This window comes from Lactuca saligna, chromosome 4, assembly GCF_052625555.1.
Source record: "Lactuca saligna cultivar CGN05327 chromosome 4, ASM5262555v1, whole genome shotgun sequence".
NCBI classification, from domain to species: domain Eukaryota; kingdom Viridiplantae; phylum Streptophyta; class Magnoliopsida; order Asterales; family Asteraceae; genus Lactuca; species Lactuca saligna.
Genome location: NC_136420.1, coordinates 271,688,574 through 271,711,526, shown reverse-complemented (window position 1 = coordinate 271,711,526; position 22,953 = coordinate 271,688,574). Strand labels below are relative to the sequence as shown.

The window sequence follows — 22,953 nt, the reverse complement described above, 5'->3', positions numbered from 1 at the left end:
ACTTGGGACAAAAGCACAATTAGCAAATCACCATGCATTTATTGATACCGATTATTAAAGCTTTTAGAAAATAATCACCAGACACAAAAATTACCATATCAACATGTATTTATTGATATTAAATAATCTTGTTTTACCTGTGATGGTTGTGGTGGTGGTTACGATGGCTGTAAAATCGGTAGGATAACAGAAGGTTTCTGGCTGATGCCTCTGTTATCCTACCGATTTTACAGCCATCATAACCACCACCATAACCATCACAGCGAGTTGGAACTCGACGAGTTGCTTGAAGATGGCCTGGAACTCGACGAGTTGGAAGAACAACTCGGCGAGTAGGTTGAAGATAGTCTTGGACTCGACGAGTCTGTTCTTGGACTCGGCGAGTCTTGTCGAAGAGTCCTAATATTTCCTGGTTGAGTCGAGAATCGGTGAGTCAAGGGATGACTCGGTGAGTTAAGTGCGAGTGGACTCAGAGTTGTTGGACTCGACGAGTCTTGGGGTGACTCGGCGAGTTGGGTCGCTGATTGAGGGAAGTTCTGAGCATAGGGACTCGGCGAGTCATCGGGTTGACTCGGCGAGTAGGGTCAGTTAGGAGTTGACTTTGACTTTGTCCAAGGTTGACCAGTTGTCTTCCAGGGGTATTTTGGTAATTAAGGGTATTTATTGAATTGAATGTTTCGGTGTTTAGTGGAGGAGTTCGTGTCAGGGTTGGAGCAACGGGATCTTATCCTTTCAGCCGGCAGTTTCGAGGTGAGTTATCCTCACAATATCAACAGGGTCTAAGGCACCAAGGCCGGCCCTTATCGGATTGAGATCCGGTTAGTTGTTATTATTTTGTTATTGTGATATGCTTGCATCCTGAGAGTTAGGATGGTATATTTTAGAGACCTGATTGAGATTGGTATCCTGAGAGATAGGGAGATGCTATGCTAATGACCTGTTAGGTCGGTATCCTGCCTAGAGTATGTTATGTTATATGATCTGCTAGATCGGCTTGTTTGAATGTGAACTGTTATATGATTATATGTTTATGTGTACATGGTTGCTTGGACTGGAGATGGGTTGAGGCGGTCCTGCTTTGTGCTGTAGGCCAAGATACTCAGGGCGGACCGGTTGTTCCGAAGGCCCAGCGAGCGGTCCGGATATGCTGTAGGCCCCACGCGGGCGGACCAGACGTGCCGAGGCTCGGAGAGTGGACCAGGCCGACTGAAGGCCCGATGCGGGCAGACCAGTCATACTATAGACTCAGAGAGTGGACCAGGTGAGTTGAAGGCCCAGTGCGGGCGGACCAACCACACTGTAGACTCGAAGGACATGACTACACCTGGAGGATGGATCCGGTGGACTGAAGGCCCGAAACGGCGGACCAGTCACACAGTAGACCCGTTATGCATGACTGTTCTGTGATTCGTTATGAGATAGTGCGATATGTGTATGGTAAATGAGGTTGGTATTTTGGGGGTATCTCACTAAGCTTTCGGGCTTACAGTTGTGGTCTAATGTTTTTCAGGTTCTTCAGGAGACTGTGGCAAGGCAAAGGCGTGATCGTACCGCTCCTCATGATTTTGTAGCAGTGTGATTCTGGGAGTACTCTAAATGATTTGTATTGAAAACCTTTTTGTAAACAATTTAATGAAATCAGGTTGTTTTTGAAAATTTAAATTGGTTGTATTTTTCTGTCGTTACAAGTTGGTATCAAAGCCTTGGTTTGAGTGAATTGGAGGAACACTTGTGTGACTCCAGTCTCAAATCGATGAGGGTTTTCAAAAAAGAGAATTTAAAATGGTTTTCAAAATAAGTAAAGGAGGACGCGGAGGTACGATCAGCCGGAGCCAGTATGTAACCCCAAAATACCATACATGACAATTGTTTTATTGAGCTTTGATAGAACAGCATGCTAGAGTTAGGCTAGGGATCTTCAGGATTTCTTGATGAGTTGCCTGATTTATGATGCCTGCTAGCCTAGGGTTCCTTGTGAGATATTTCTAGTGTTCCTCTAGTTGTGAGGATAAAGCGTTGTTATGTATGTCGCTAGGGTGTTGTGGAAGTACTTCATACAAATATGGGTAGGTGTGGAAGGTAGTATGGGCCCGTACTACTGAAAGCATGGACCCATACGCATATCAGGGAAACCATGACCTCTAGGGCTGGGATGAGAGCTGGTTCCCGGGATAGTGGAATATGTCTGAGATTTTGGTGTTTTATTTTCAGTATGGAGATTTCAGGGCACGCTGGGAGTGGATCCGGGTCAGGATCAGGAGCATGAGAGGGAGTTTCGGGTGGGTCTGTACAACCCGAGGTTGTCAATCAGATGAGTACGCACGAGTTGGATGCGAGGATTCGTGAGATCCTGCATGATGAGGTTGCTGCATTGTTTAGGGCTGAGCTGCCGGAGTTGTTTGGGTCGATCAAGACCGCCATGGTAGAGTATTTTGATGAGCGCTATGCGGCTCTCACAGAGACGGCTGCCGTGGCGACTACGACAACTGTAGCAGCGGCAGGGGGAGGAGCTAGTAGAGGTTTTCAGTATCGGGACTTCGATAATACGAAGCCTCCCACTTTTGATGGAGTTCAGGATCCGATCGTTGCTATGAAATGGTTATCAGATGTGGAGGGATGTTTCTTCACGTGTTCATGCCCTGCTGATCAGAGGGTGAGGTGCGCTCTGAACCTGTTAAGGCTCGAGGCAAAGGATTGGTGGAGATTGACCACGGGGTCGTACTCGGATGCGCAGAGGGCTGCAATTTCATGGGATCAGTTCAGAGAGATGTTCAGCACTCGTTATGTTCCGCTGGTCGAGAGGGAGAGGTTGGCTCAGGAGTTCTTGGAGCTGAAGCAGGATTCGGAGTCGGTGACGGAAATCACCAGGATGTGTACTGAGCGGGCGATGTTTTGCCCTGAGTTCGCTTCGAAGCAGGCTCAGATGTCCCGATATCTGAGTATGCTAAAGAGAGACATCAAACAGTTTATGTCTGTGCAGAGGTGCGAGACTTTGCTGGAGTTGTAGGAGGCCGCCAGGCAGCGTGAGTTAGAGATTGAGTTGCAGATGTGTGAGCTGAGGCAAGCTCCGGTTCAGTCGCAGCCAGCGACGAAACGGTCTAAGACCATTGATTCCAGGATGGGAGATCAGGGTAGCCACGTCTGTGGAAAGTGTGGAAGGGGTCATGCCGGAGTTTGTCGGTCCGGTGGAGCATGCCGCAAGTGCGGAAAGGAGGGACACTATGCGAGGGATTGTCGGCAGTCAGTGCCGGTTCGGGATTTGAGGATATGTTATCATTGTCATCAGGTTGGACATTTGAGGGTCAACTGTCCACAGCTTGTTGCTCGGAGGACTGTCCAGTCAGATTGGCTAAAGGTTATGAGAGTGGTCTAGTTTGGCTGAAGGCCTATGGAGGCGGTCCAGTCATGCTGAAGACTCTGCGAGTACTGTTGGATCGGTTCGAGGTTATGGGTTGTGTATGTTGCAGTGTGATTACATTGGGAGGTCTGGCCCCGGTTAGCGATCTTGAGCAATGAAGGTAGTACATGGGCTTGAGAGTCCCTACGATGAGAGTCAGAGTAGTGGTGATGTATGGATGTCGGATGCGCTTTAAGAGGTAATGTAGCGTGGGATGAGCACCATAGTGCCTGTCATGGTGACAGGGCGGACGAGTGGTTTCCTTGGTAAGGAAAGAGGGAGGAATGAAATTCTGAAAGGGAGTGTGAATTCACGGAAGTGAAAGCGGCAGTGTAGAGTTATGATTGGAGTGGTCCGTCGATGGTCTTTGAGTAGCGTGTTGCGGCGGTAGAATAAGAGCTCATTCGACTTGATATGTTTGCTTAGGGTGCGGAGGGAATACCGCAGGCGTAGAGCCAGGGATAGGGGTTCGGAAGGGATGCAAAGAGAGAGTCTTGGACTCTCAGTGAGATTCTGATCAGGGTTTTGGGTATGTATTAGCGGTTCATCCTGGAAGGATGTTTGAGGATATCATCAGTGTATCGGGTTTCCAAACCCGAGGGTGCTAGAGCTAGATCAGCATGTGTGTGTGATTGCGAGCGGATAACTCGGGGGAGTTGCTCCGGAATTGAAGAATGGGTCTTTCTGTCGTCATGGAATGGATAGAGTGGGGATTCGGATCGGGGATCCGATGGTTCATGGTTTTCTAGCCATACAAGTCAAGTGAAAGATGAGAGTTGGAGCAGTAAGGCATCATGGGTAATTCTCGGTTGTTGAGTGCGGCTATCGGAGGGTACAACTGGTGCCTGGGTTGAGTCGGTGGTTGGGACACCGTATGAAAGGAGAAAGCGAGCTTCTGGTTTCTATGGTTGTGCCTTGGGGGACTTGGTCCGGTCAAGGTCAGGCGGCGCGTCGTGGGAAGTATTTTGAAGTTGAGATGCCGTAGGCTTCGAGGACGAAGCCTAATTTAAGTGGGGGAGAATTGTAACATCCCGGAATTGCAAGAGTAGAGTTGAAGGGATAAAAGTGTAAGTTTCGGAGGGTGACTCGGCGAGTCCATGGATAGACTCGGCGAGTCAAGTCGCGACTATGGTCGCGTATCAAGTGGCCTACTCGGCGAGTCCAAAGATGGACTCGGCGAGTAGGTGCTGTGTGTAGAAAACCCTAATTTTCGGGATTGAGCCTTATATAAAGAGCATTATGCCCCTCCACAGCCTCCCTTATCCCCCCCTTGAGTCCCAGAAACCCTAAATTCGTGGAGAGTCCCATTGTTGAGCAAATTAGAGCTTGGAGAGGTGTTGGTTGAAGGAATCTTGAAGGAGAAGTGGCTTGGATCAAAGGGCTTTGCTTGGATTCGAGTTTCATTGTTGTTGAGGCATCCTTTGGAGGTAATACTTTCGTTCTTGGGCTGTATTCTCCTAGTTTCTCATTTTGGGGTTGTGTGGGGAGCTTAGTTGTGTGGCATCTTGATGTTTGGAGGATGGATCTGAGGTTGCTACCTCCGATCTGGAGTGGAGAGGATCTTAAGAGCATTAAAGCCCCGGTTCTTGTGTTGATAATGGAGCTATCATGTCCCAAACCTTGGTTCTAAGGTAAATAAGGCCTAGATCTCTTTAGATTCACGTAAAGTTTGCCACTTTACGTGATGGATGGATTGTAGGAGGTTGGATCTATGTTTTGGATCAAGTGCATGGCCTGGAGTGCTTCTAAATTGATTCAGATCGGGTTGACTCGGCGAGTCACATGGGTGGACTCGACGAGTTGCTTGAAGATGGCCTGGAACTCGACTAGTTGGAAGAACAACTCGGCGAGTAGGTTGAAGATAGTCTTGGACTCGACGAGTCTGTTCTTGGACTCGGCGAGTCTTGTTGAAGAGTCCCAATATTTCCTGGTTGAGTCGAGAATCGGTGAGTCAAGGGATGACTCGGTGAGTTAAGTGCGAGTGGACTCAGAGTTGTTGGACTCGACGAGTCTTGGGGTGACTCGGCGAGTTGGGTCGCTGATTGAGGGAAGTTCTGAGCATAGGGACTCGGCGAGTCATCGGGTTGACTCAGCGAGTAGGGTCAGTCAGGAGTTGACTTGGACTTTGTCCAAGGTTGACCAGTTGTCTTCCAGGGGTATTTTGGTAATTAAGGGTATTTATTGAATTGAATGTTTCGGTGTTTAGCGGAGGAGTTCGTGTCAGGGTTGGAGCAGCGAGATCTTATCCTTTCAGCCGACAGTTTCGAGGTGAGTTATCCTCACAATATCAACAGGGTCTAAGGCACCAAGGTCGGCCCTTATCGGATTGAGATCCAGTTAGTTGTTATTATTTTGTTATTGTGATATGCTTGCATCCTGAGAGTTAGGACAGTGTATTTTAGAGACCTGATTGAGATTGGTATCCTGAGAGATAGGGAGATGCTATGCTAATGACCTGTTAGGTCGGTATCCTTCCTAGAGTATGTTATGCTATATGATCTGCTAGATCGGCTTGTTTGAATGTGAACTGTTATATGATTATATGTTTATGTGTACATGGTTGCTTGGACTGGAGATGGGTTGAGGCGGTCCTGCTTTGTGCTGTAGGCCAAGATACTCAGGGCGAACCGGTTGTTCCGAAGTCCCAGCGAGCGGTCCGGATATGCTGTAGGCCCTACGCTTGCGGACCAGACGTGCCGAGGCTCGGAGAGTGGACCAGGCCGACTGAAGGCCCGATGCGGGCGGACCAGTCATACTGTAGACTCAGAGAGTGGACCAGGTGAGTTGAAGGCCCAGTGCGGGCGGACCAACCACACTGTAGACTCGAAGGACATGACTAGACCTGGAGGATGGATCCGATGGACTGAAGGCCTGAAACGGCGGACCAGTCACACAGTAGATCCGTTATGCATGACTGTTCTGTGATTCGTTATGAGATAGTGCGATATGTGTATGGTAAATGAGGTTGGTATTTTGGGGGTATCTCACTAAGCTTTCGGGCTTACAGTTGTGGTCTAATGTTTTTAAGGTTCTTCAGGAGACTGTGGCAAGGTGAAGGCGTGATCGTACCGCTCCTCATGATTTTGTAGCAGTGTGATTCTGGGAGTACTCTAAATGATTTGTATTGAAAACATTTTTGTAAACAATTTAATGAAATCAGGTTGTTTTTGAAAATTTAAATTGGTTGTATTTTTCTGTCGTTACAATACCAAAACCTCATACTTTCACATAATACATAAGAGAATCAAATACACCTGCATTCACATATATACATAATAATATCCTACTTATACCAAATATACATAAACTTTCACATATATAGATAATAACATCCTACTTATACAAAATACACAAATTTCACATTCATATATCACATATACGCCAAATATACATGCAGTAACATACATACATAATAACATCCTAATTATACCAAATACACACATACTTTCACATATATAGATAATAACATCCTACTTATACAAAATACACATATTTCACGTTCATATACAACATATATACCGAACACACATACATTCACATATATACACCAAATTTACATAGATTCACATACATATATAAAATATATGCCAATTTTCATATAATTTAAACAATTACACATATTTTGCAATTAAACTCAAATTTCACAATAAATTGAAGTAAATAGAACTTGTGGTGGCGGAAATCAAAGAGATGGTGCAGTCGTGGCGATAGTCACCGTTGGTGACCTGGAAAGTCACTAAAAAACTGAAATTGATAATTTTTTTGCAATTAATCACTAAAATAAACAAAAAATCAATGTTACAAGACAAAAGGGAAAGGAAACTAAGCTGGAAGTACCTATTGTCACCGGAAAGTAGTGCCCATCGCTGGAAAAGGAGGAGCCTCACTAGTCTATCTCAAATTTGACCACATATTACTTCCTCTATGAGGCTGAAATCCTCTCGGTTTTGCCGAAGGGGGTTGCTTGTGAATCGACCAAGAATATTAAAGAAAAAATGGAGTTGCAGAGATATGGAAGTGAACAGAAGAGAAAAGGAACAGGATGTCGATTTTTTTGGCTAACTACGTCGACCTTTAGTGGCAACACATTTACCGGCGACAACTTTGGTTTTAGCGGCGACCTCTATCAATAGCGACGACAGTTAGGAGAGAATTATTCTGCGTCATTTATTCGACTATTAGTGGCGACTCGGTTAGATCTTTAGCGTCGACTTTTGTCGCCAATATTGCTTTTGTGCATTCCGCGAGTACCCTAGCCGTTGGATTGGAAACACGATCGAACGGTCTTAATTTACCAGAACATGAAAGCGCGGATCCATGTCATGGGTCATTAGCGGCTACACTAATAGCGGCGATGTCTACCTTTAGTGGTGACATTTTGATATGTCGCCGCTATTGGTATCGCTACTAATGACTGTGTTTCTTGTAGTGGTGGTAAACATAGGAAAACTAGTTTATATATTATAGTGTGTCTATGGACGGTAAACATCAATATAAACTTATTATCTTAAATTTGTTGCTAATAAATTTAATTTTTATAATATTTGTGGTTGATTTTTATAAGAGAAAATATGTTTTCATATTTCGTAAAATATTTATGTTTTCATAAATTTTTAAAAACGTTAATAATTAATTAGATAAACTTTCTACTCAATTACTAGAAAAAAAAGACTCCAAATGACTTTACCACAAAAAACTACAATACAAAAGAGTACTTAGACGGACAAATTCGCTGCTGTGATCTATTAGTTAAACCTTCAACGACGATGGAATTTATGTTTCGCTTCTCTCATCATTCGTCTAAAACTTGGCAAAATACATCCCTAATAGTGACTGACATTTCCATAACTACCATCCCTCGATGTATTTTTTTTAATTAAGACTTTTTTCGTGAATTTACGGCAGATTAGAGTCAAATTTCACCGCTAATTTTAGATTTTATTTTGAGTCAAATTTCACGTACAATTCATTAAAAAATTGAATAGAAAGTGTTTCTCATGAAAATGTGGTGACAAGTAACACTTCTCTTTTAGGTCATTAGGTGAAACCTCTAATGTTGAAGACACCAATCCAAACACTCTTCAAAACCACGCAAAACAAGTGACCATCAAATTGACTAATTACTAGCTCACCCGAATCTTATATCAACCTAACCTTCCCATTAATCAAATGTATCAACTCCTAATGATCAACAAACTCATCTCTTTCGTGTGTTCATATTTCCTTCCACAAACTGCACATCCAGCCGGGAGTTCAGGCACCCATGGGTTGGGTGTAGAGGACAAGTCCTGTTGTGTATGCCTGTTGAGGCTCGAGAAGGCTAGAGATGAAGAAAGGCGTGTTCTTGCATGTGGGCATGAGTTTCACAAGGTGTGTGTCGATAAGTGGTTTGATGAGTGCCGGAAAACATGTCCGGTTTGCCGGTTTTCTTTTGAGGATGAGGAAATGAAGACAAGGAAAAGCCAAGAGTTAACTGCGGAGATGGCGATATGGTTTTCCTCTTTTCATGTTGCTGGGTACATTTAGGGAAAGGATGGTCAAGGGAGTGAAAGGAGGATGCACGAAATGTAACGATCAATTTGAAACATTATAAATGAACTTTGGAAATTGGAAGTATGTGATCAATTTTATCCAAAACATGATTTATTATTATTATTTTTAAACTATAGCTCTTTTGATCGATAAAATAAAGAAAATCAAGTAATCTAACAACTTCAGACGCACCTTCATCTTCCATTCCAAAATATTGTAGGTTCCAAGAGATATCCTCAAATTAACGGAATTGATAATTGCAAGGAAATTAAAATCTCTCCGTCTAATAAAAAAGTTCATTTTGTCCTTGTGCCATCTCCTCAACCCGTCCCAAGCATTTTTCGGGCGAAGAAATTTTCAAAATGAACTTCTGTCAATCCTTAAAAACCCTCATGCCATTAAAAGTTGAATATTGTTGTTGGGGGACTCTACTTTGATTGTAACTAAGGTAGTGTTTGTTTTTTGTCTTGAAATCTGCGTGACCTCTTTTGTCTGCGCCGTGCAAACCACGCACATACATTAGTATTCACAGACACTTTGTTTTTTGAAGACTGCAGACTTAAAAATGTGTGCGCGCCATCTTCTTGGCACAGATGTTGACCAGAGTATTCTAACATTTTCAGACATCTTCTACCCTAAAAAAACATATATATCTTTATTTTTTTAAAAGTTTTTTTTAATTTATATTTTTTTCTAACTTTATTAATGATTAAAATTTTGAAAAAAAATTACAAAACATAAAAAAAACGTTCGATGATACAAACATGATATTTTTGATAAATTTATAAATAAAAATTTATTACAATAATAGTCCTTGAACTTGTTTATATAAATATGAAAAAAAATCATAATATATTTTTATATTTTTTTGCCAAATTTTGTATAATATTATTTAATACAATATCATCAGTTTCTCGAGAAAATATTTATGGTACGTTTTTAATGAATTTAATTAAAAAATCGAAGTTTATTTCCATCCATTTATGTATCAAATTCTTTGATCACTAATTATAATGTTTAGTTATAACTTTGCAATCAAAGTTGTTGGTTTTTATCAGATATGTATGTTAATTAATACCATTTTTTTTTATACAATAATACATAAAAGTTGATCTAGATTCGTTAATTATTTATAACAAAGTCATAAAAATATTAAAAAAAAATCACTTTGAAGTTTAAAAAAAATCAGTTTATTTTAGCTGTCCGCAGATGTTAAAAAAACAAATATTCTTCTTTTTTCAGACTGCAGACGTTTGATCCACCTCTTCTACTACAGAGGTCTACAGATATGGTCCGTAGACTGTAGATATTTTACCTCAGGAAAAACAAACAACACCTAAGCTAGGGCTTAGGGCTCCACTTGACCCAAGATAATTCAGCAAAATAGAAATCTCGATTCCGTTTACTTTTGCAGTTAACCTAACGCATGCCACAAAAACCATCAACCAAAATTGATTAATTGAAAGTGATTGTTCTTCTTCATTCTCTTCTCATTCTCAATTCTTGAAACCGAGTCTAAAAAATATATATCTTCCGTTCTTCAATCTTCACTTCTTCTTCTTTTCCTTCTCTAATCTCTGATTGATTGTGCATTCTTTGAAAAATAAATACCTTCAACTTCTCAGCATGATTCTTTATATGTCCTCCAATTCTCATGTTAACTACTTGATTGTTTAAAAAACTGAAAACTTCAAGGCTGTCATTCAAGAAGAAAAAATCACAAGACCTGAAATGGTATGTCCGGTCTAATGAAGTAATCATTACAGCTAGTCTTTAAAGCATAATTAGAAGTTGAACTGTGGTGCTATCACAATATTTATTAGTTGTATATATTATTTACATAATAATATTGTGTTGTATCCTAGATCAGAATAGTTGTTTTCTATTTTACAGATTTCTGTTGTATATATATTCGACATTCCTTTTCAATAAAATCCGACCTTTTCTATTGTATATATATTCAGAATAGTTGTTTTCTATTTTACAGATTTCTATTGTATATATATTCGACATTCCTTTTCAATAAAATCCGACCTAATCCCGCCGCCACCAAGCTACAGGTTGACTTCTGCTACCGACCTGTGTCTCATGTGATTGGTAGTACTCTCCTTAGTCCTCTTTTGTCTATCCTACTTTTCCTTAATTTTTTTCAATGACAGAAGGCAAATCTGCATCTTCTTCTAACCCCAAAGCAATCCACCCTGTTTATACTATGACCAACATTCAGAATAAGGTCAGGGTACTAGATGATGTTAAGGTTTCTACTCTTCTTGGGTTCGTCTCTTTCAACTCCATGGCAAGGGCTATAGAGTTACATATCATACTGATGGTACTACTTCACAAGGAAAAAAGGATCCCGGTTATGATGAATGGGCTGAGATTGACGCCATTATTTTGCAGTGGATCTATGGCACATTCTCTGATGATATTCTCATGCGTGTTCTTGTTACCGACTCCACTGCCAATCAAGCCTGGCTCTGCATCCAGACCATTTTCCTTAACAACAAAGGTGTAAGAGCAGCTTCTCTTAAGCACGAGTTCAATAACCTTACCCTCAAGTCCATGCCATATCTTGAATCTTACTGTCAAAAGCTTAAGGAACTTGCAGATCAACTTAATGATGTGGACAACCCTGTTAATGAACAAAGGTTAGTCTTATAGCTTGTTCGTGGCTTACCCTCAGAATATGACACTATTCCTCATACATCAATCAAACTCTTCCTTCTTGGGAATTAGCTTGTAGTATGTTGCAACTGGAACACCACCTCCAATCTTCTCAAGAGATTTTATCCCCCCTGCTGCCTTAGCCGTCACATCTCATCCAAATTCGAGTGGTTGTAACTGGAGATTTATTTTAGGCAACGAATCATACTTCTAGTCCTTAATCAAGTCTTCATCGCACCTCTTCCAATAAACCTGCTCCAGGTTCCTCTCATGGTGCTTCTTGTTCTCATGCTCCATGGTCTGTTTCACCTAGACAACAAAACTTTTGGACACCATGGTGGTTACCCCACCGTGCCCATACCCAACACAACCGGATTGGTCTTCTTTTTGGTCTGGACCAACATCATAATGGAACCAAACAACAACCCCTATAGCAGCCTCTAGTCATCCCTCTTTAGACTATCCCTTAGTGAATTTATTGTCTTGTGACCCACTGAAACCCACACAACTCGGGGAAGCTCTTCATGCAATGAATCTGGAACAAAGTGATGACAAATGGTACATGGAATCGGGTGCTACCAACCACATCATTGGGAACAAAGGTAAAATTTCTGACCCATCTTTATCTATTCCTACTAGTTTGATTTTTGTAGGTAACATAGCTCGCGTGAACATTCTTGGATCGGGCAACTCAACCTTTCCAACCCTTACCCGTCACCTACAACTTAAAAATATCCTTTATACTCCCAACATTATTAAGAATCTTATTTCCGTTCGAAAATTTACTGGTGATAATGATGTGTCCATTGAATTTGATCCCCATGGTTTTTCTGTAAAGGAGTACAAGAGTGGGACGATCCTCTCCCGCCACAATAGCTCAAGTCAACTCTATCCCATCACCTATCCAGTTTCAGAATCCACTGTTTTGACTTCCAGTTTTCAAGATTTTTGGTATGATTGTTTGGGACATCCAGGCTTACCGGTTTTTGATTTTCTAGTTTCCAATAAAATTATTCCTTATAATAAACGTTCTAGAACCTTGGTTTGTAATTCTTGTCAACGTTCTAAGCATAAACGACTTCCATTTTCTATTTCTCAATCTACTTCATTATTACCATTTGATATTATGCATTATGATCTTTCGACTTCACCGGTTTCAAGCAAAAATGGGTACAAATATTACCTCGTTCTTGTTGATAATTTTTCTCAATATACTTGGGTTTTTCCCCTGAAATTCAAATCTAAAACTTTTACTATGTTCTCAAATTTTCATACTTATATCAAAACATAATTCAACACCTTTATTCAATCCTTTCAATGTGACTTAGAGGGTGAATTTGACAATAACTCCTTCAGATCCTTTGCTTCAACAAATGGCCTTCAATTTCAGTTCTCATGCCGACACACATCGCAACAAAATGGTAAACCGGAACGCATGATTCGTTGCCTAAAATAAAAAATATGTCACCTTACTAACCCATGCATCCTTACCCCATAATTTTTGGGTTGAGGCGCTTCACACTGCTTGCTACTTGCAAAATATTTTTGTGACATCCCCATTTTCACGGCCAGAAAAAACCGATTTTGTTTATGCTTTATAAAAATCAGAGTTCTTCTTTTAATAAAAATGTTGCGGAATTCGTTCCCAGAAAAACACGATAAATACGTTGTTAAAGCATTTTCGAAGAAACGTATATTATTCATTTTAAAACGTTTGGGATGTCATCGTCAATACAGGAACATAAGCATAAACAGAACTTACATTTATTTATACTAGTGATCTACATCTCTTTAATCTCTCAGTGTAACGTGACTTTATATCAACATCTGTGATATAAATAAACTGAGTGGGTCAGGTTGGGAAACCTGGTGAGTACATAGGGTTTTCAACCCACAATAATATAATTATTATGTTTAAACAATCAAACAATTAACCCAATTACCCATCCCCATTATCTTCTTTACTCTTAAGGATTTATCCTAAGAGTCATCTATTCTGCATTCGTTTATTCCGAAGTCCCTTACTTCCAGGGTTATAGGACTGACACTAAATCCATAGCTGCCAATGTTCGTTCATAAAGCAGTAATTCCATAGCTGCTATAGTCTATTCATCGGGTACTAAATCCATAGCTACAGTGTTTATCTAATAGGTACTAAGTCCATAGCTACCAATTCCTTATTAGGTACTAAATCCATAGCTACCGGTGTTTGTCCAATAGACACTAAGTCCATAGCTTCCGATGTTTATTAGTTAGGCACTAAGTCTATAGCTGCCAATGTTTACTCACATAATCTTTTATCTCTTATCATTCATCTACCCGTATCATACCCAACATATTCGTGTATATAAAATACGTATACAATTTAAATAATCTAAAACATGTATAAAAACGTTTATCCAACATAGACAGCAACTATACAGATAATATGCACACATAGCACGTAGTTTATATAAAATACTTCATATTTATGTGTAAGATGAAATTAACTATGCACTCACTTGAAAAGGTGGTGATTCCGAACTCAGACAACACTTCACTTCTTGAAAAAAAATAATTTCCTTCGACGAAACCTAGTATTATTACTACTAAAGTTTAGTCTATTATTCACCGAGACTAATTAATAGTATAGCTATTATTACTATTATATAACCGTTAAATAATACTTATATAACCCATAATAATAGCCCAATTACTTATTATATGTTCTTAATAACGTTAATATAATTAAATAAAAACTATATTAAAAATAGCGTAGGCGTAGCTCACTTACAGCGGGTTTTATAGAAAACCAGGCTTTGCTTGGAGCAGCATTCCTGTGCGGAAAAGCTCTTCTTCTCGGAGCCGTCGAGCACTTAGGGGCTTCCGGCTCGTGCTAGGGAGGTTCCGTAGGCTTTTCGGGGCTAGAGAGAGGTTCTAGAGAGAGAGAGTGAGTAAAGAGAAGAAAGAATGAGAAAGATGTGAAGAAAATGAGGGTGAGAGAGGTTCTATTTATAGGGTGAAAATGGTTGAACTTGGTGCCACATGTCACCATCTAGTGGCAAGACTTGGGGAGAAAGCAATGACCAAGATTGTGCCACATCACCCATTTTCGCACAACACACTTCCGACTTCTAAAATCCGTAACTTTCACATATGACCTCCGTTTTTGACATTATTTATATCCACGCGTAGGTAAAAATAATATCTACAACTTTCATTTTTACTTCGTCGGCTAATTCTCGACCGATCTTAAATTTAACAATACGAGGCGTTTAGACTGTTAAATGACCGCGAAGAATTTGTAACTCCTTCATACAGACTCTGTTTTCATCTGTCTTTTTATTGTTAAGTTCCTATTAATGAGATCTTCAACTCTCATTTAATTCACGTAAGCCACAAACTAAAATTTGAGTTTCGAGTCGTGCACTACTAAGCCGAATCTTAGAAAAATCATAACTTCTTCATACAAAGTCAGATTTGGGCGTTCTTTTTATGGATTTTCTCTGTTTAACATATTATACAACTTTCGTTTAGATCACTAAGGCTAAAAAGTCCTCCATCATAAAATCACTATTTACGCTTTCCGGTGCCGTGCCGGTTCCGTCGCGAAACTTCGACGGGTCATAACTTCTTCGTTATAACTCCGATTTCGACGCTCTTTATATGTACAGAAACCTTGTGAAATATTCTAAAACTTGGTTAAGATTATTTATTCTAAATAATCTTTTGTCGAAAAGTCATTTTCGACCCCTATTACCTCTAAATTGACTAGCCCGGATCTACGGGCGTTACAATTATCTCCCCCTTAGGATGATTACGTCCCGGAATCATAACGAAACAGGGCTCGTATAATGACTCCATATGTCATCTCTTCATCCTAGGTAATAATTTTAACTTCTATATTCCTTCAAGTCTATCTCTTAGACTCATTGACTGTAAGCGGTACTCGATCGTGCACCTGCTCTCTACCTCAGGCTAGACTCCAAATTATGACCTTCAAGTCACAATCTTGATCCTTACTGGATACGAACTTGAGATAAGTTCTTTTATTACTACTATGGATCTATGTGTCATATTCTAATGACCTAGCATCGTATGTTGCAACGCTTTAGACTTAGGTCTCTTAGAGTCAAACTCCAAAACAATGTATACCTTCCTTCATGTTCTAATATGATACAATCACATTTTAATATGTAGCATTTCTAGCTACCAACTTCTTTAACAATCATCGCGATACTTCTACTGATCGCCCTGGGTTAGCTTTCATTTCAATCTTTTGGTTTAAGTTAGATGCTACATCGAACTTGGTTCTCTGAACCACGTAACATACTCATCGTTAGGGCTGTAAACGAAGTGAATGTTCGGTGAACCGTTCGTGAACTATTCGGCGGGAAGTTCGTTTATGTTCATTTATTTAATAAATGAACGAACATGAACAAAAATTATCGTTCGTTTAGTTAAATGAACGAACATGAACAATGGCCTCGTTCGTTCATTTATGTTCGTGAACGTTCGTTTACGATGTTCATTTATGTTCGTTCGTTTAAGTTTATTTATATTCATCTATATTAAATTATTTTTTATTATATTGCTATATTATATGTTCGTTTATGTGCATATATGTTTAATTGTGTTTTTTTCTTTATCTTTGTTCGTTTACAACCCTACTCATCGTAGTCAAACTCAATTTGATATGACCACTAGGGTCGGAATATCAACAATCTTCTTAGTCATTACCGAAACGATGGTAACAACACACTTGAATAAATCGAAATCAATTACTAGTTTCTTGGTAACCTTGTGACTTTCCCTGATCCAAGCGTGAGTCATGTGCTTCCGGTAGTATATGCATTTACTACCTTTCACACCTACTCATACTCGTCCCAAGTATTGTCTCGCGGTTTCCCCAAGTCACCATACAAGAAAATCACATAACAGTTTAACACATCAGATAACAAAACAAAGGTTTTATTATTTCTTGAAACTATTACATAGGTGTTTAAGTTCACCCTAGACTATGCCTCTAATAGGCTACATCATATGATACTATGGTTACTGCATAACTTGATCTTCGGATATGAAGTCCTCATCCTTGATTCCTCGCATGGTTTTCTGATTCGTCGAGGATCATGTGGAATGCCCTTGGCCTCGGTGGCGTTTCTAGTCTTGCTGCTTTATTTTTCCCCGGGCAGTCCCTAGAAATATGCCCTTCTTTGTTACATCCATAACACACCTTCTTGTTGGATGCACACTTGTTGGCGTAATGCCCTATCTTTCCACATTTGTAGCAAGTCACCTCCTCGCTACATTTACCGAAGTGCTTCTTTTTACACTTCTCGCACCACTTGGTTTCACCTCCTCCACCTTCTTCAGTCTTTGAGAATTTCTTTTCCTTGTTGGATTTTGAAGATCCTTCATGCTTCCTTTTCTCGCCAACTTCAGCGCTCTCCAGACCTTTTTCCCTAATCTGGGTCTCAACATTCTTGGCTGCCCAGATGGCTCCTTTCAAAGTGGTTGCTTGCTTGACCATTGGTCCAAAGTCTGCTGGTAATCCATGGGCAAACTTATTGACCTTGGAGAGTTCAGTTGGAACTAGATAAGGAACAAGCTTCATTTTCTCCGTAAAACTTGCAGCATACTTGATGACACTCATCTTTCCCTTCTTTAGATTCTGAAACTCGTTGTTGATCTCCAGAAGATCCTGCTCAGAGCAGTACTGCATTTTTAACTGCACCAGAAAATCCTCCCATGACATCTTGCTCACTTCTCCTTTGGGCATCGAATCGGCTAGTAGCTTCAACCAGCTTAACACTCCAGATTTCAACAAAGGAACCGCGAGAGCGGTCTTCTGCCTGTTGCTACACTCGCAACTCTCAAACATCGTCTCCATCTCAGAGATCCAGTTCATGACTTCCACCGGCGTCGGGCTTCCAGATAGACTCGGTGGTTTGGACGCCATGAAATCCTTGTATTTGCATCCACGTCCATCATTTCCTCCATCCTGGTGGTTTTGCCTAACTATCGGTGGGTTGGCTTGACCAACAGTCCCACTGTAGTTTCCCTCCTCAGTCTGCCCTTCATTCAACTCGGGCTGTTCGATCTACATGGTTGCTTCCTCTCGATTTTGTTGGAGCAAACATCTGGTTTCCTCCATTTGACGATCCAACATTGCCAGGATCATCGCTTGCACTCCGGCCAATGTTATTGGCTCAGCAGCGGCTACCACAACCGGTATTTGCTCAATCACCGGGGGTTGGTTTCGGTTCCCATTTGCATCCACGTTTCCGCTACGGGTCCTTGCCATCTTGATCTATACACCGAATAAGGTAAATGTAGATCTTTATTTAGGATTGACGTTTAAATCATCCTTATCACTCCGAAACGTTTATATGCTAGTTCTAATATTGTACTCATACATTTAGAATCCTAAACACATAAGGTTTCCAGATCCGGTCGACAACAGACCATAGATCCGAACAATTAACAGCATATCAGGCACAAAGCATTTAGCACATAAAAGCATTTTAGGCATAATTCCTAAAATAAGCTAGTGCTGACACCTCACAATCATCGCTAGCATTCTAAGTTTAAGTCTAGAAATCCTACAAATTCCTAGTTCGCTTAAACTAATGCTCTGATACCAACTGTGACATCCCCATTTTCACGGCCAAAAAAAACCGATTTTGTTTATGCTTTATAAAAATCAGAGTTCTTCTTTTAATGAAAATGTTGCGGAATTCGTTCCCAGAAAAACACGATAAATACGTTGTTAAAACATTTTCGAAGAAACGTATTTTATTCATTTTAAAACGTTTGGGATGTCATCGTCAATACAGGAACATAAGCATAAACAGAACTTACATTTATTTATACTAGTGATCTACATCTCTTTAATCTCTCAGTGTAATGTGACTTCATATCAACACCTGTGATATAAATAAACTGAGTGGGTCAGGTTGGGAAACCTGGTGAGTACATAGGGTTTTCAACCCACAATAATATAATTATTATGTTTAAACAATAAAACAATCAACCCAATTACCCATCCACATTATCTTCTTTACTCTTAAGGATTTATCCTAAGAGTCATCTATTCTGCATTCGTTTATTCCGAAGTCCCTTACTTCCAGGGTTATAGGACCGGCACTAAATCCATAGCTGCCAATGTTCGTTCATAAAGCACTAATTCCATAGCTGCTATAGTCTATTCATCGGGTACTAAATCCATAGCTACCAGTGTTTATCTAATAGGTACTAAGTACATAGCTACCAATTCCTTATTAGGTACTAAATCCATAGCTACCGGTGTTTTTCCAATAGACACTAATTCCATAGCTTCCAATGTTTATTAGTTAGGCACTAAGTCTATAGCTGCCAATGTTTACTCACATCATCTTTTATCTCTTGATATGAGCATATTTAGTTATAAAATTCATGCATTATCTTAATACTTTATGTTGATTTTATCTCATTTAATGAACCAAAGGTGCTTAATTAGCTTAAATATTTCACTTTCAGTAACAAATACATGCTCGGATGGAAAAGGAAGCGGAACTAACGATTGGAGGCTTGGATCTTGGATTTTGAAGAAAGAAGGATGTTGCTGGACAGCTTGACCCCTCGTCAGTGTTTTGGCCATATCTCATAAACCGCAACTCCGATTGACGAGATTCAAAATGTTCTGAAAACTAGACACAATTTCAGACGACTTTCGTGTTTTGAGAAAATGGTGATTCCAAACGGACTCGGCGAGTAGGGTCGATTACTCTCCGAGTTGGTCAGAAGTTTCTCAATTCTGGACGCGCTGACTTGCCGTACACGGGTTTTAAGTGATGGACTCGCCGAGTAGCCTCTGTTTTGTGAAAATCTATATAAAGGGACTTTCAGATCGATACCCTAGCAGAGAGATGAACCCTTGGAGGCCAATTGTCGACTAAAGGTGCTGTTGGAGCGTGGGAAGCAAGGGAATCAACCCTACATTCAATTTTAAGGAGAATCAAGTCAAATCAAGTTTACTCTTACCTAATCTCTTGTTTGAACTATGTTTTTACCAATTGATTTCGTTTTTGTGCTTGTTTCTACTGTAATCATGAGCTAAAAACTCATAACTTCTGTGTAGGTAGATGAATTTGTGAACATGGATTGATTATTTGATTATGATTAATTTTAATTGGTGATTATGTTTTATTAAGCTTGTTAAAGAACCTTATGTGTTAACAATAACTATTCTTTTGTTAATAAATTAGTAATTAAGTTGTATGAACATCTCTTAGTTATTAATTTCATATGATTTATTGTGACCACATAGTTGTATGTCTAGGAATAACGAATGTGAAACTAGAATTAACTAGAAGATAGGTAAGTTAATGTGTGAGATTGTTTGATGAACATCAGCAAGAGGTTAATTGAATGGCCAATTTAATTAACCATTACAAGTCTTATTTAACCCGAATCAATAACTAGGAAATTCGTTAATTTAGATAACTGGCCACTGCTTGAGTGAATTTGTTTCCTAAGGATTAGTAATAGCAAACGTGAAACTAATCATCTTAGTCGGTAGCCAATGAAGAATTAATCCGATACATTGAAATCATCCATGGGAACAAATGAGTCGAACCTAAACAGAAGTCCTCTTTATTATTGAATTTAGTTGATTTTTATTTGCTTAGCTCTTAGTTTCTTAGTTTAAGTTTTAGTTAATTGTTTAAGTTTCTAGTCTTGCAAAACTAGAGAAAACCCCTTTCTATTATTTGTTTTATTTAGATAATATTAGCATTTATTTTAATTGTTTACCGTTCCCTGTGTTCGATACCCTACTTACCAGAACTAAATTGCTAATCGATAGGTACACTGCCTTTCGTGTGTTTTTCTTTGTGTTTAAGTTAGTAGGATTAAAACTAGTTTGTTTCACACACATCAAGTTTGTGCTTAAGTTAGGGGGTTGGTTGGTTACACTAGTTAAATTTAAAGTTTTGCATAAAATTTGCCAGGATTAATTTAGAAAATTTTGGAAAAGCAATTAGGGATCATGCTAGTATTATATTTGATGATTGCATGAAAACCCAAATGTTTAGTTGAGCCTATATACGTTCTAGTGCATTTGTGGCTTCCTTATTCCAGTGAAATCATGGGACAAAAACACGACCTCGCTTAGTTTGAAAGATGCAATATGTTTAGCATTGTGTACCAGAAATGTATCCAGGAAAATTATTATCTTTAGCCAATAAAGGTTGAAGTTGAGCGCCCCTGCTTAAGCATGTAGGGTTTTGAGTGGAAAAAGTGTGTTACATGTTCTAAAAAAAAAAAGAGAGAGAATTACAAGAAAAAATTTGAAGAATTTTTGGAGCATCAAAGTTAAGTATGAAATTAGAAGATCGAAAATTTCGAAGAAATTCAAAAGGTTGAAGATACCAAAAATCAAACAACAAGGTGGTGAATTCAAAGAAATTAAAGATTAAATGTCAAAGAAGTGAAGAATTCCAAAGAGCTCCAATGTGGTATGATAAATTGTAATTGTCTAGATTAAGTATGCTTGGGTTGCTCAATCAAAAATACCTTGAGGTTAAGAGGTTTTCTGAGGATGGATTCGGAGGGATGCATAAAATGAGCATTGTTCGGAAAAAGTGGGCGAATGTTTATGAGGATTGTGAGTATTTGGAGTATGAGGGGTTATTAGGAACATTTTAGACAAAAATGCATGCGTTGCGGTCTTGGCATAATGGCTGGGTTTGATTGGGATTGTCTTATAAATATTAGTATACTAAAATTCAGTTTTGCTTGGGGGCAAGCAAAAGTCAAGTGTGGGGTTTTTTGATATGAGCATATTTAGTTATAAAATTCATGCATTATCTTAATACTTTATGTTGATTTTATCTCATTTAATGAACCAAAGGTGCTTAATTAGCTTAAATATTTCACTTTCAGTAACAAATACATGCTCGGATGGAAAAGGAAGCGGAACTAACGATTGGAGGCTTGGATCTTGGATTTTGAAGAAAGAAGGATGTTGCTGGACAGCTTGACCCCTCGTCAGTGTTTTGGCCATATCTCATAAACCGCAACTCCGATTGACGAGATTCAAAATGTTCTCAAAACTAGACACAATTTCGGACGACTTTCGTGTTTTGAGAAAATGGTGATTCCAAACGGACTCGGCGAGTAGGGTCGATTACTCTCCGAGTTGGTCAGAAGTTTCTCCATTCTGGACGCGCTGACTTGCCGTACACGGGTTTTAAGTGATGGACTCGCCGAGTAGCCTCTGTTTTGTGAAAATCTATATAAAGGGACTTTCAGATCGATACCCTAGCAGAGAGATGAACCCTTGGAGGCCAATTGTCGACTAAAGGTGCTGTTGGAGCGTGGGAAGCAAGGGAATCAACCCTACATTCAATTTTAAGGAGAATCAAGTCAAATCAAGTTTACTCTTACCTAATCTCTTGTTTGAACTATGTTTTTACCAATTGATTTCGTTTTTGTGCTTGTTTCTACTGTAATCATGAGCTAAAAACTCATAACTTCTGTGTAGGTAGATGAATTTGTGAACATGGATTGATTATTTGATTATGATTAATTTTAATTGGTGATTATGTTTTATTAAGCTTGTTAAAGAACCTTATGTGTTAACAATAACTATTCTTTTGTTAATAAATTAGTAATTAAGTTGTATGAACATCTCTTAGTTATTAATTTCATATGATTTATTGTGACCACATAGTTGTATGTCTAGGAATAACGAATGTGAAACTAGAATTAACTAGAAGATAGGTAAGTTAATGTGTGAGATTGTTTGATGAACATCAGCAAGAGGTTAATTGAATGGCCAATTTAATTAACCATTACAAGTCTTATTTAACCCGAATCAATAACTAGGAAATTCGTTAATTTAGATAACTGGCCACTGCTTGAGTGAATTTGTTTCCTAAGGATTAGTAATAGCAAACGTGAAACTAATCATCTTAGTCGGTAGCCAATGAAGAATTAATCCGATACATTGAAATCATCCATGGGAACAAATGAGTCGAACCTAAACAGAAGTCCTCTTTATTATTGAATTTAGTTGATTTTTATTTGCTTAGCTCTTAGTTTCTTAGTTTAAGTTTTAGTTAATTGTTTAAGTTTCTAGTCTTGCAAAACTAGAGAAAACCCCTTTCTATTATTTGTTTTATTTAGATAATATTAGCATTTATTTTAATTGTTTACCGTTCCCTGTGTTCGATACCCTACTTACCAGAACTAAATTGCTAATCGATAGGTACACTGCCTTTCGTGTGTTTTTCTTTGTGTTTAAGTTAGTAGGATTAAAACTAGTTTGTTTCACACACATCAAGTTTGTGCTTAAGTTAGGGGGTTGGTTGGTTACACTAGTTAAATTTAAAGTT

At 39.3% G+C, this 22,953-nt stretch overlaps 1 protein-coding gene across 1 annotated transcript; it reads left to right on the top strand.

The window, feature by feature from the left end:
- Positions 1-11,081: 11,081 nt before the first annotated feature.
- LOC145040663 (uncharacterized) lies at positions 11,082-11,590 on the top strand. The gene is made up of 2 exons (XM_078988572.1): positions 11,082-11,258; positions 11,330-11,590. Exons 1-2 carry the CDS (start codon positions 11,082-11,084, stop codon positions 11,588-11,590), a joined length of 438 nt encoding a protein of 145 aa, XP_078844698.1.
- The last annotated feature ends 11,363 nt before the right edge of the window (positions 11,591-22,953 follow it).

Excerpts from the sequence above, each read along its gene's own strand:
- LOC145040663 (XM_078988572.1), top strand. The coding sequence starts at position 11,082 with ATGACAGAAGGCAAATCTGCATCTTCTTCTAACCCCAAAGCAATCCAC. Across the intron at positions 11,259-11,329 it reads AGTTACATATCATACTGATG|TGGATCTATGGCACATTCTC; the intron begins GTACTACTTCAC and ends ATTATTTTGCAG.